The following is a 13,804-nucleotide window of genomic DNA, read 5'->3' on the forward strand; positions in this document are numbered from 1 at the left end:
AAGACCCTTCCGATAAAGCAAAAATCTCACCTTTGTGTTGCTTGTCCAAGTTATCTAGTGAGGGTCTTCTTTGCTACCATGTGAACTGTGATGGGCTCTTTACTTCCCAGAGGTCGAAGGGTGGAAATCAACCACTAGTTGTGTGTGTAACCCCCAACTGCCATAAAAGCAAAAATGAGCCCCTTCCCCAGTAGAAAGCGAACCGTGACAAGCACCACAAAAGCAAGATTTGTTTATCAGTTGTTTTTAAACTGTATTTTTCAGTATTACGAGTGGTTGGTTTTGCAAATGTCTGATTTACCGTTAAAACAATGCACAGCTACAGGTCATACTGTACTAGACAAAGACTGCATTAAATTGAGGACGGGTGTAGTTTCGTTTGACGCAAATTCAACATTTTATTGGTAAAAGGAACAATGTGTCCTTTCATGGCTATCAGGATTTGTCACAAAATGTCTTAAGATTGTCTCGAGTCGAGTACACAAGTCAGTTATGGAGACCATTAATGTTTACAAGAAATCTGAACAAAACTTGGAATGTACCATTTTCAGATTAAGAACTGAGCCTCAACACTAAACTCCAGTCCAGTTTAAACCCAAATTGTTGAAGAAATAAAATTAAAGTGACTAAAAAGAGAAACAATGCTGTAATAAAGATTTTAAATTGAACCTGGGATTAAAGAATAGACTGAAGGAATGTCAAATTTGCCAAAGTTTATTGGGAGCCTTCATACAAAAAATGAAATTATGGCTGTAAAAAGTTACAAAGGATTATTGTTGACATTGATATACTTTTGGCATTTAAGGCCTATTAACCCAACAGTTTTGTAACTCTTTGCAATTAATTTTAAATCTAAAACGGTTTGATTTAAACAAGCAGAAAGACAGGAATATTTAAAAACATACAGACCAATATACCTGTAGTTTACAACACAAACCCAAAAAAGATTTGAAAAGCAACTCAAACCTGCCTAATTTTCAATGGTGAACACATGAACTTGAGGCAACTTTTATTACACACAGCCAACTAATGTCAACGTGTCCGTTTCAATGACTGCAAACAATGTATTTACACTGACTTTCATGAGTGTCAGACTATCGGCGTGCCGGCATTAGGAGCTGCTTCGCCGTTACAGAATCAGGGAAAAGGTTGTGGTAGGTTGGTAAGGGAACGTAGGCAGCCGTTATCATTTTGCCTAGAAGAGAGAACAAGAAAATGTAAAATCCTGGAAAACTTGCCACTTTGTTATATTAAGATTCAAAACCAAACGGCATCTTCACATACCTGCAAACCAGCGTCCATGAAGTGCATTTACAGTTGCCATCGCTGCTGGTATTGAGGGACACTTCACATACACATTACCCTATGTGAAAGAAGAAAAAAAGATGTCACAGTGTTGCTATCAAACCATTTAATCCAGTGACATCTGTGGATCAACTGGAACATGGACACTTTGTGCCTGTCGATCCACTTGGGATAGGTGGAATTTGTTATTTGGGTAAACTTACTTGAGCAGAGTTCTTATCAACATAAATGTGAACAATTCCTCCATGTTTGTTGCACTCTTCAATAACATCATCTTGGATCTCGACAGCCCAGCTGGGATCGTTTTCCCTGAAACAAAACAAGATTTTAAAAAGGATAATTTCACTTTACTGACTGGCCCGTATGTACACGTTGAAAGTCATTGGTGGGTGGTGGGTTGTTTAATTATTCATCTTATGATGGGAACAAAATCCTCATTTTGTGTAAAAATGACTAATGAAGTTTAGGTGAAGCAATTAGACCAAGGGCTCTTTCAATAAACATTTGGGCTTCTTAAAGATTTTTTTAGGGTCTTTCCTTCATTTAGAACACCTGAAGAGAGACGATACTGGTGAGAGATGGGGATTACATGCAGCAAAGGGCCTCCGGTCAGATTCGAACCCGGGGGCGCACTCTACCAGGTGAGCTATAGGCTGCCCCATAAATTTGGCTTCTGAATGTTTTAAGACAAACATTAACTTATGGAAATGATAATGTCCTTACGATTGTGGGTTGAACAGATTGGACAGCTGAAGGCAGTGTGTGGCCAACGGCTGTGAAGGGAGGTTCAAGGCTTGGCTTGGAGCTGGAGTCGGAACAGCTGAAACAAATGAATAGTAATTTGTCACCGAGTTTTCCAATAAACAAATACAAACTGTTTTCTATTATCTAGGCCCTCACATGTTGGAGCAGAAATGTTTCCAAAGGGTATGGACCCAGTCATCTGTAGCGCCTGCTGAGCAGCAGGAGGGATTTTCAGACCAGTTCCTGTGGAGAGAAAAAAGAAATTAAATGTTAATTTAGGAAACTAAATCTAATGATTGCTTCATGAAAGCGACAGATTTGTCGATACAACAATGATGCCAGATATTACGAACCTTCTGCTAGTCGAGCCATAAGCTGTAGACGGCCTGTGGTTCCCAGGTCGATGCCAGTCCTCTCAAGTTCGTCGTTGTCCAGGAATGAGCTGGCTGTCGATGAGTCCGAGCGCTCTGTAACATGCCCCACCTTCATCGGACGTCCGGCCAGCTCGAAGCCATTGAGCTGCTCCAAGGCCTTTTTTGCACATTCTGCATCTGCAAACTTTAAAAAAGGGAAGTTAGAATCAAACTAGCTGCGAACACTAAAGCACTTAGAAGAAGACGAAGAAATAAAGATGCTTTAATTACCGATATGAAGCCATATCCTTTGGATCGTCCAGTCTCACTGTCCATCATTAGCTGGATTCCCTCAATCTTTGGAAACAAAAACACACCAGGGAGGATTGTCATGAATGCATCTACAAACAAGTCAAAATGATAATTTGTACATGTGAAATGTGTTCCTGACCTTTCCAAAAGGCTCAAAGATCCCTCGAAGCATTTCTTCAGTAATGTTGAAGTGCAGGGAGCCCACGTACAGCCTCATTGGACCTGAACTGCCCTTCTGTAGATTGTTGGCAGCAGCTGCAGCTCTATTTTTTTCTGCCTGTAATTACATGTATTGTAGAAAAGTAATGTAATCAAGTTAATTCATATGTCAATGTACAAATACCCAATTTGTCCAAATTCCAATGTAATCTAGGGTTAACAAGTTTCTATTTAAAAACAATTGTTATTGGATATTTATATGTTCTGTTACATCATGTAGAAATAATCCAGTCGCAGTCTATATTTAGATTAACCCACCTGAGAGGCCTGGACGATGATGGGCACTCCTAAAAGCCTCTGGCCAGTCAATCCAATAGCTAGTGGTACAGAAGAAGACTCCACAAACTCTATGTAAGCGATGCCCTTTGATCTCCTGGAGTTTCTGTCTGAGATCATTCTCACATCTCTTACCTACAGAGAATAACAGTGACAATTTAAGAGATATATTCTATACACAGACTTTCTGGATTATACGCAGGGGGAAAAAACAACTTGAAAATCACTGACTTTTCCAACAGCTGAGAAGAAATCTTCCAGGTCTCGAGCTCTGATTCTTGCAGCGAGCTGCATACAGAAAACTGTGCGGGCATCCCTCTCCTCTGGTGTTAAATTGTCAATTGGTTGCCTTAAAAAGAGAGGGAAAAAAAACAATTGAAAAAGAAGGCCTCTGGAAACAACCTATTTAATGAATAGTGGGTGAAATTATCAACACTAAGAAGGTAAATCATAGACATACTCCCTGATTTTGTTATACGGCCCGATAGCATCCTCAAAATTTCTTGAATAAAAAACACATTTTCAAAGATCTGTTAAAAACCTCAGTGAGTTTGAAGAAAATCACTGATTTCAAGGTGCTATAACAAAATCAGGTAATGTACCCTCAGAAAAAGCAGGTTTGTTAAGATTCATCTCACCTGATGGGACTCTTCTCTTTTTTCAAGGGGCTCCGACTTTTGGAACGTTTCCGGCTAAAATATAAAAAGGAGAATAATTACTTTTAAATTTTTTTTAAATAAAGCTGAAAAATTTATGTTTGGACGCATGCTTTGTATGAGAAAAGATACAGGGTCCTATTTTGGCCGTTTACATAGAGAGGGCATTTAAACTTTGAAGTTTAACATTTGTATTGCCAACACTGACATCTACTGTAGTACTTTTACTGCAAAAACTAGCAATCAAGTAACTTCCTGCTCCAGCATCACAAATGCCTCTGGTTCTCCTACAGAGGCAACTTTAACAGAAGACATTTTCACATGTCGCAGTAGGAAACACACAAGAGTAAATGATACAATTAATAACAGCTAAATTCCATTAAGTTGCTTCCATTTCAGAATGTTGGTATTAAGCATACTGGCTTGTTCTCACACCGTCATGACTCATTCCAACACTTGAATAGAACCATCGTCAATGGTGTGCTTCTCCCACTATGACGAATCAAAATGTCTGCTGTGAAAAAGGGTTAAGATCAAGTTATATACGGTCATTGAGGTGTTAATTAAATTATACGTTTTACCAATGAGGTCATAGTGGTGATTTTGCACTGGACTGCATTATATTGGGAGGCATTTCTAATATTTTGACACCTTCATGTAAGGGGACGACAAAACCATTAGATACACTTCTATAATGTAGTCCAGTACAACACCACATTTACCTCAATAATTGAATTTACACATTTGACAATTTCCAAAAAACAGCATACTATAAGCTTTATAAAGATAGATGTTATAGTCGGACTGTTGCATTGGATTGCACAGGTGTACCTAATAAAGTGGACACAGTGTATATGTCATTAAGTATAAAAGGTCACATACACTGGGCTCTTGCGTGCTCTGTACCGGCCAGAGCGCTCCTTGCTTCGGGAGTTGCTGCGATGGCGCTCTCTGCTGCGGCTTCGTTTTCTTTCTCTGCTCTTGCTCCTCTTCTTACCCTTCTTTTTGTCTTTGCTTCTGCTCCTCCTCCTCCTAGAGCCTGGGCTTCGGCTTTTGCTTCGGCTCCTCTTTTTCCTGAAACATGTTACAATATTGATATCGTCGTGCAAAATGAACACATGAATTAAATGAATACCACAAAGCTGTTATGCCATTTAATACATCAAAACTTACTTTCTGTTCTGGTCGTCATGTCCATTTGCATGAGAGGACTTGATCTCATCCTAAGCAAGGTTGATAGAAGAACATCATGAGGACGTAGATGAAACATTTCAAGTCGTCAAGGTAAAGGGGATGGGGTGGGACAAGAGAAAATGCAGAATATATATTAAATTAATAATAATACTTCAATACTTCCTACTGCCATGTCTGGACAGTGTCCTTCCACCACCCCAATAGCTTCCCATCCCACTCCTGTTTTTTTTATAAGGCTGCTCAGTACTTATGCAACAAAGCAAAGGGAGAGTGTCCAACATATTAGCTCAGTTCAGGAAGCTTTGACACAAGTCAGATCATCTCCATTCCCCTTCTTATAGGTCGTACCAATGCCACTATTTGTGCCTAATCATGTGACCACGCATGGCCCACGGCCACTAAAAGAGATCCTGTGTGGTTGGTGTCAGTCCAGTGATCTTCACCCATTTTCGTTCTTGGACTGTAAGAGCTCGATGCCACCTCTGTCACACATCTTGCCCTGAAGCAAACAGGGATTCACACTTCTTAGTAATATTGACGCCCAAGAAAAAAAAAAATGAATAAAAAAAAAAGAAAATAAATAAATCCATCAATTCAGCCACGTGTTACACTGCCATTATCTATAGTAATATTTCCAACCTTTTGACTTAAGGAATTATTAACTACTGAAAATAACTATAATACAATGATGCTAGATAGAAGTGTCTATTTTACAGTCATTCTAGTAATATATCAATATCTGTGGTATCGTGGAGCATGCAAAATCAAGATGCTGATTCACATTACAGTTGACTATGGCAAAGAGGCAGTATTCATATTTACCAGCAAGACAAATACATTACAATAATTCACCTGTATTTTTGCCATAAAATCATGATATGGCTCATGTGTTCGCACAATGAAGGTCCACAATCTGCATTTTCAAGCATACTGTTGTCAAACTACAACTATTGGTTTTAAAACAGTTATAGATTTATACAAACACAATTCAGTATCCCTTATTAATTTGGGGAAATTATTATTTTTTTAACAACGTCATACATTATTCTAACTAATGAGCAATTTGGGGTGACAGAGTGATACATTTTTATCCAAGCCACAGTGTAAAACATTTGTTTTCCATTTCAGAACTGGAGTTTAAAACTGACTATGTAAGACTGCACGTTCTGAAACAGTGATGGCATGCAGATTGTAAATCTGAATACTGCCTCCTATGCTGGACAGGTAAAGATGGGCTTATCAACCATTGGCATTCACCTTGTTGCAACCGAATAGGGATTGGATGTTCTAGGTTGAATCTCTTTTAGTCCTAAGGTGAACCACAGTACATCAGTATATGCACAATAACTACCTTCCTTTTTTTCACAGTTCACAGTGGAATCAAAGATGAATTCATGGGAGTAGAGGTGAGATATCATTAGGGAAGTCTATAAAGAGAGATAGATGTGGATTTATTTATAATTCTGTATTGTGTTTTAAATACTCAATCACACCAACATTCAAGTAAACTTTGTCACAGTAGCAAATATAAAAAGGACTCCAGAGTAAATCATAACAGTGAAACAGGCCTCATCTCTGTAATCTGCAACCCACCTTTCTGAATGGAGCCTCCAGCATGGCCTCAACGTCAAAATCATCAGCCATGATGATCCTTTGAAAGAGACACAACAATGATTACCTTTACAAACAAGAAACATGTTTTAAAGTTAGTTGGCCATACATTTTCTTCCCTTGTTATGCAGTTGTACACAAGTAGATGCAACGATACGAGACGGATTTGCTCCAACTTCCTAAAGATGTCTCTCAATATCACAAATATAATCTTGGACTTTATCGATTTAAATGCACATTATCAGATTTACCAAACGATACCACTCTTAAAGTCACAGATGCAATCAAGCTTGAGCATATGTTTAGCATTAGAAGTAACGTTAACATAAAGGATAAACACACGTTGCACTCAACACGAAGCTAACGCTAAATTAGCCACCTGGGGAAGCTAACGCCACATCTCCGTCGTTTCAACAATGACCCTTGTTATTAATGTATCGCTGCGTTTGACTAGACTGCTAATATGAATATCAATAAACATGTACATTTTGTCAGCAAAACTCCTCACTGCTCCTATATGTTTACAGTATTCAAAGTAATGTTTACGTTTAAAAAAAGCGCTAAGTTAACTGCCAAAATGGCTAACAGCATTTCCGCGGCAGCAAGCTAGCTTAACGCTAATTAGCAAACATTGACGTTACCGTTTGAAATTGATGAAGTGATGTGCCAAAGTCAAAATATCACGGTTAATTTGTTGATGAAGAGATTCGTCTCGACGCCTCCCTCTTGGAAGATCACACAAAGCTAAGATGAAATCAAAATTTTCGGAGTTATGTAACCTTTTTTATGTTAGCGACTATCCGTGGCAGGTCGTGGCCTGGTATCAAAATGCTCGCCTTCCTTCTTCTTCGTCTTCTTCTTCCTCTACTTTGAGCTTTAACGGCAGCGCCAATATCTGGTGTTGCCTTACCGCCACCTACTGGAGCAAAGCAGCACTTCACAGCTCTCTTCCTCAAAACCAAAGAGGCTAAGACGCGACCCAATGTCGCCTCTTATTATTATAACCTATTTTCTGAAACTGAGGTCTTGTGTCTTTCTCTCCACACCTACGGGCAAACTCCACAGTATATTGCCATAGATGAAGTACTTTATTTGACCCACTAGTCCCTATACATCTCAATAGGTCAACATTACATTGAGAAGCAGCGCTCAATTTCATTAGGGTAGGCTACATATCTATGCCAACTCCTAGTAAACTTCAAATCTTGACTGAAAACGTTTCTGTTTGCCACTACCTTTAATTAAAAAGAATATTTTTTATCTTCACATTCTGTTATATACACAGGTGTACGTACCTAATAAAGTGGACACAGTGTATATGTCATTAAGTATAAAAGGTCACATACACTGGGCTCTTGCGTGCTCTGTACCGGCCAGAACGCTCCTTCCTACCTGTTACATTACCTGATAAAATGCAGCATAAACCTGCTGATTTTTTGCTTCGTTGGTCTGGAAGCTAAATTTATAAATATCAACTAAAATATGACTTTTCACCCAGCTATGCAATATATATAGGCTATTTTATTGATAATATCATTTGGAATAATTAGCTTGTTACGCAATGTGTGTAACAGTGTAACAAACCTTTTTTTTATATAAATTAAATGCAACAACACATGCCAACTATTCAGCACTGTACAAACCCCAAAGCCTTAAAGACTCTTATGTAAATTGTATAGCGTAATTGTCTCAACAGCTGAATCCTTTCTTTTTCATTGTACAATTTAGTTGCCCATTACCTCTTGGCATAGCCTATGTCTATTGTTGTTTGTTATTGCACAGTTTTGCAATATCCGTATATAAGAAGTTAAATAGCCTCACCGTAGCCTGATCATTTCCTTGCTGCTGAATGCATAAAGTCAATGCAATCTATGATTTTAATATGATAGCTTGTGATAAGATTTTGATAGCCTATTTAAACGTTTGCTTTAGCGCACTCTGCAGGGCCGTTAACTAACAACCTCTGAATGCCATCCATGGATGTATTATATAAAAGCAAAAACAACCAACCCTTCTCTTGTTCCTCCTGGACATGGATGTATTAAGAGAACGGCACGTTAGTTTGTTTCACGGCTTTGTGTCGCCATCTAGCGATGATTAAAAATAAATGTCAATGGTCTCCCATCTTTTATGTCCTGCCATCATATGGAGCTTGCACACAGCTTAAAATGTGTGTAAAATGTGTAATTCACATCAAAAACATATGACGAATTGGCCAAGAGAGCCATAACATGCAATTTCCTTTTATGTTTGCATGTAGGACAATAAATAACAACATTGGACAGTGCCACTGCACTGGCATTGTGTTTTTATTATCGTGTATGATCATTTACAATGTAATGAATATAAACATTGAATTAATAGTTAATGTTTCACACTGTTAATGATTGTAAAGTCCATTATTTACAAAGACAAATATTTGCTTATTTAAATTTTCTTCCTCAGTCAAATGCCTTCATCACACTTGGCTGCTGCATGTCAAGCAGCAGGATCCTCTGATGTAATTGTATTATTGAATTTAAGTGGTGAATCATAGTCCGGAGGAACATCAAAAAACAGCTCATCGTCAAAACAGAAATCATCGGATGGTGGTGCAAGGTACGGCAGCTTCAAGACAAAGCCTGTGAGGATGCCTCCCAGCGCTGACACTCCTATGGTGAAGAAAACTGCTGCAACCTGGAAGAGAGCTTGTTCCCGGGCAGTCCTCCCCAACCCCGGCTGTAAACCGGGAATCAACATCTGGAGCTCTTGCAGCTTAGGGTCTCCCTCCACTGGTGCTCTGTGCGTAAAGATCTCATACAAACTGGGGCCATAAATCTCCTCATTAGCCATCAGTATAGCACATATCCCTGCAGCACAGGATATAAGTCCTGTTAGACCGTGCAAATTATGTATTCCGCACTGATCCTGGATCCTGAAACGCCGCGCCAGGAAGGGGCTCAAATACTTGTAGCCCAGCATGCATGCAGTGCAGCCTATTACACCCAGAGCGTATGCAGCTGCAGGTGATATCATCATATCCACAGATGCCCCGACTGTCACGCCTCCAGCCAGGGTCACATTCTGGACATCGGCCATAGTGATCTTACCATTTTTGTTCAGCATGGCAGAGAGAGCGAAGGCTGTGAGCGTGGAGGCACTGAGACCGAGAAAGGTGTGGAGGACGGCTCTGTGCTGGTCGTCTCCTTTCAGGGTCAATGCTGAGTTGAAGGAGGGCCAAAACACCCAGAGGAACAAGGTCCCCATCACAGAAAGGATGTCAGAGTGGTAGCTGGTGGTCTCCTTTGCATGGCCTTCATTTAGACAAGGCCTGTACAGTACAAAAGTGACCCCCAAGCCAAAATAACAGGCAAATAGGTGAATAAGAATGGAGCCTCCTGCATCGTTGATCTTCAGGTACTTGAGCACAGCCCATTCTGTGACTACAAACACTGGCACTTCCAGCAGAGCCATCACCAGCAACTGCAACGGGCTTGTCTTCCCCAGCACTGCCCCGAAAGATATCAGAACCACAGCACAGGCAAACTCTGCATTTATGAGGTTGAGCAATCCGAGGTGGATCTTACCCTCATGGCTGAACTGGAAGTATCCCTGCACCAGAATGGCCCACTGGATGGAAAAAGTAGCTGTGAGGAAGTTAAAAACCATCCCCCCAAAGCCATAGAAACGAAAAAATGCCAGCAGGCAACCAAAGCCGATGAATATCATGAACTGTATGTCTGTAAAAACAGGGTAGTACCTATACACTGTATTGTCCATGGGGTTAGTCTTGGTCTGAAATCTGGCATCTGCATGCTCATCATAGGTGACAAAGGCAGCATACAAGGCAACAATAATCACCTGTGTGACAAACAGAAACACAGGGAACCTCACTCGGAGACTGGTTGACTTTGTCTTCATCCTGACAGCGCTTTGGGCAAATGACAGTTACAGCCTGTATTATCTCTGTTAAGATAAGACAGGTCAAAGACATTGGTCAACTCCTGCTCTCTCTTCAACGTGCACAAGCAATAATACCCTCACAGAGAAACACTGCTGCGTGGACTTTGATCATTGTAATAAGACACACAATACAGCATGACTTTGCATCTACACATTCACAATAGCCCACCTTATAAAGTGTATAAGCACCTGATGTCAGAATCAGGGGCGGAGCATGACATTGGAAACATTCGGGGCTCAACCTAAACCTAGTATGTGTGTGTGTGTGTATGTGTGTGTGTGTGTGTGTGTGTGTGTGTGTGTGTGTGTGTATGTGTTTTGTGGGAAAAACATGATAGTTGCCAAAGAAAATAATCCTCCTGTAGAGCCTACATCCTATTTTGTATCCAATTGTTCTCCAGCTGTCTTCATCATTCTGAAACCAAAACGCAACAAATATTGAGAATGACTTGTTTTCACTACTGCCACCTAAAAAAATGTCTGATCTTACTATTTTTAAGTTACATAACGTAGGTTGGAATTTGATGTAAACAGCATTACAAATGTTGAAACCTATTTTTAGTAGAGTTCAATGTAGTCAGAGTACAATGCCGATAAATCTTGAGTAATAGAACTTTTGCTCCATTGATTTGCCGGTCCAGTCAGAGAGACCAAGGGAAAATGACACATGGTTGAAGTTATTTCAAAACCCTAAAATATTCGGGACTTTTAAGAAAACATTTGGGGCTGGAGCCCAAAAAGCCGCCCCCCTCGCTGCGCCCCCTGGTCACAATCATATCAGAATCGATCATATAAAGTAAAAACTTTTATCAATGCATTTACAACAAACGTGTCCTCTAACAAAGTTCTTACAATAGCCATGCATGATATACAGATACATCATTTTATATTGCCATGTGAATTTCTAATTAAAACTGTGTTGTCTTTGTTCTGATTTCCATTTGGAAATATTGTGAAAGAAAAATTGCTGACCTGTGAGTGTGAGCTTCGGTGAGTCGGGACCTGTTTTATGCAGTCTATCATTGGGACATAATGTCTGTTAAGTTATGGAGTCAGTCACAATCAGTGTAGTTCAGCATGATTTGTCACGCTAAACTAGATGGCAAACGTTACCTGTTAAACGTCAACATGTTGGCATTGGGCATTGTAACTGAGAGCATGTTTACATGCTGATGTTAGCATTTAGCTCAAAGTGCCGCTGGGCCTACAAAAGAGCAGCCTCACAGAGCCGCTGTAAAATCATGTTATCTTTCCCTTCAGAAAAGAAAAAATCCTTACCTTCACATATAAATGACTGTGGTCTTATCCCTGTCATAACACTGTAGCACAGTTAAAAAGGAAATGAATTGTTCTTGCTAAGATGCAGCCCGAGCAAGAAGACATAAATGTGCACATGGTAAAAACTTGGTGTCAAGTGTGATGCCACTTTAATCCAAGTAGTGTCTGTGTAACATGACTACTGAGATCAGTGATGCTGAGAAATAGGAGGCATGCATAGTCGACATTTGCAAAATTACACTGTAAGACACTGTAAGACGAAAAATGACTGACATGTGAACTGTCTCTGTTGTATTGAAATGATTTTAATTTATTGCATTTTGTGTGGACCTGAAATGGTTTCTTCAAACCATTACTTATACATAATTACATGTTGCAAACATAAAACAAAACAAAGATTATCATTTTAAAAGACAATACAAACTGCCTATACTGCCTGTATCTATAAAACCTGTATTATTTAACACACATTACACGTGTTATCTCTAAGCCTAAAATCACACATGTATTTACAGATATCCCATCTTCACTCTATCTTGCTGTTCAGTTACATACACTGTCCTCACTCAAACAAATATCAGATCCACACACACACACACACACACACACACACACACACACACACACACACACACACACACACACTATTGCAGAATCAGTTAATTTTTGAGAGTGAATATCTATGACAAAACAGCACATGTGCATGAATGTGTGTATTTTCAAAAAAATACTAAACTATACACACAGAAACTAAACATATCGTACTCATACACACACAAAAACAGAAAGGTCTGGGAGGTACTCTGCAGGATAATATAACTTATAATACATATTTCTTTTATTTGTTACATTTACAAAGACGAGGAATGTAATCTTCTGCATTTAACCCATTGTAACTAATTAGGAGCAGTGGGCAGCCATAGTCCGGCGCCGGGGACCAACTCCAGTTGTAATGCCAGTACCTATGACAATGGCAGGAGTTACTTAGCATGCATGTCTTTATGGAGGGAGGGATGGTCTGGATCGGGGATCAAACCCAGTACTCATAGTGCCTACTTACTGTGCCACCATTCCACTGCCACTTAATGCATAAATCATGCTAAAACAGTTTACTGTAATATGGACCTTCTGAGATTCCTTTTAACATATTTCATTTGTCGAAACTATTCCTTCACATTATCAAATGGCGTGCATTAGTATAGCAGCAAATGAGCATTTTAAGTAGTTAGACATTTTGGGAAATACGCTTAATCGCTTTCTTGCCAAGAGTTAGACGATATACCTCTCTCACGTCTAGCAGCCAGTTAGCTTAGCTTAGCATAAAGACAGGGGAAACAGCTAGCTAGCTAGGTTGTGTGCAGTTGCCAGGCAACCAGCCGAGACTCCAGGAAGCCATACTAGATGTTTTCAGTCTTTATGCTAAGCTAAGCTAAGCTAAGAGTCTCCTGGCTCTGGCTGAGAGTGGTATTGTATTCTTAACACTTAACACTATATGTTACAAAAGTTTGTAGAGATGCATGGTCTGAAATGTGATAAAAATGTACATTTAAATTCCAGTTTTTTTAAAATAATTTTTTTAGGCATTTAATTCCACAGGACAGATGAAGACATGAAAGGGGAGAGAGAGGGGAATGACACGCAGCAAAGGGCCACAGGTCGGAGTCGAACCCACGGCCCCTGCGTCGAGGAGTAAACCTCTATATATGTGCACCTGCTCTACCAACTGACTAATCCAGCCACAAATTCCACTATTAATATTATATTTCGATTTTTTAAACTGTCTTTATTCTAAAGTTGGCATCAAAACATTTTTACATTTTATTTTGGCACAATTTGTTTGTAAGTAATCAGGAAGAAGTAGTGTTTATTAATTAAAGAGTTGTGAAGAGGATTAAAAAAAACAAATCATATACC

The 13,804-nt window shown here is 39.5% G+C and overlaps 2 protein-coding genes across 3 annotated transcripts; both read right to left on the reverse strand.

Moving 5' to 3' along the window:
• Positions 1-693: 693 nt before the first annotated feature.
• rbm39b (RNA binding motif protein 39b) lies at positions 694-7,539 on the reverse strand. Of its 2 annotated transcripts, XM_078255262.1 has the most exons (16): positions 7,312-7,539; positions 6,653-6,710; positions 5,039-5,088; positions 4,748-4,939; positions 3,848-3,901; positions 3,670-3,711; positions 3,441-3,558; positions 3,192-3,344; positions 2,854-2,991; positions 2,694-2,759; positions 2,403-2,607; positions 2,206-2,292; positions 2,029-2,125; positions 1,509-1,614; positions 1,285-1,363; positions 694-1,195 (listed from the first exon to the last, which is right to left on the reverse strand). In XM_078255262.1, the coding sequence occupies exons 2-16, from the start codon at positions 6,701-6,703 to the stop codon at positions 1,095-1,097; spliced, it is 1,539 nt and encodes a 512-aa protein (XP_078111388.1). In that variant the 5' UTR covers positions 6,704-6,710; positions 7,312-7,539; the 3' UTR covers positions 694-1,094. The 2 variants fall into 2 exon arrangements, with proteins under 2 accessions (XP_078111388.1, XP_078111389.1); XM_078255263.1 differs by lacking the exon at positions 3,670-3,711.
• A 1,609-nt stretch (positions 7,540-9,148) lies between these two features.
• Positions 9,149-10,570, reverse strand: rh50 (Rh50-like protein). Its single transcript, XM_078253876.1, has one exon. The coding sequence runs from the start codon at positions 10,568-10,570 to the stop codon at positions 9,149-9,151; it is 1,422 nt and encodes a 473-aa protein (XP_078110002.1).
• Between the last annotated feature and the right edge of the window lie 3,234 nt (positions 10,571-13,804).

The sequence above is a fragment of the Sander vitreus genome, chromosome 7, assembly GCF_031162955.1.
Source record: "Sander vitreus isolate 19-12246 chromosome 7, sanVit1, whole genome shotgun sequence".
In the NCBI taxonomy this organism is placed as follows: Eukaryota; Metazoa; Chordata; class Actinopteri; order Perciformes; family Percidae; genus Sander; species Sander vitreus.

What these genes read in the sequence shown, in the direction of transcription:
- rh50 (XM_078253876.1), bottom strand. Translation starts at nt 10,570, where the DNA reads ATGAAGACAAAGTCAACCAGTCTCCGAGTGAGGTTCCCTGTGTTTCTG.
- rbm39b (XM_078255262.1), bottom strand. Translation starts at nt 6,703, where the DNA reads ATGGCTGATGATTTTGACGTTGAGGCCATGCTGGAGGCTCCATTCAGA. An exon ending in AAAGAGAAGAGTCCCATCAG is followed by an intron (nt 3,712 to 3,847) that starts GTGAGATGAATC and finishes TTTTTATTCAAG; the next exon opens with AAATTTTGAGGATGCTATCG. An exon ending in TCATGGACGCTGGTTTGCAG is followed by an intron (nt 1,196 to 1,284) that starts GTATGTGAAGAT and finishes TCTCTCTTCTAG; the next exon opens with GCAAAATGATAACGGCTGCC.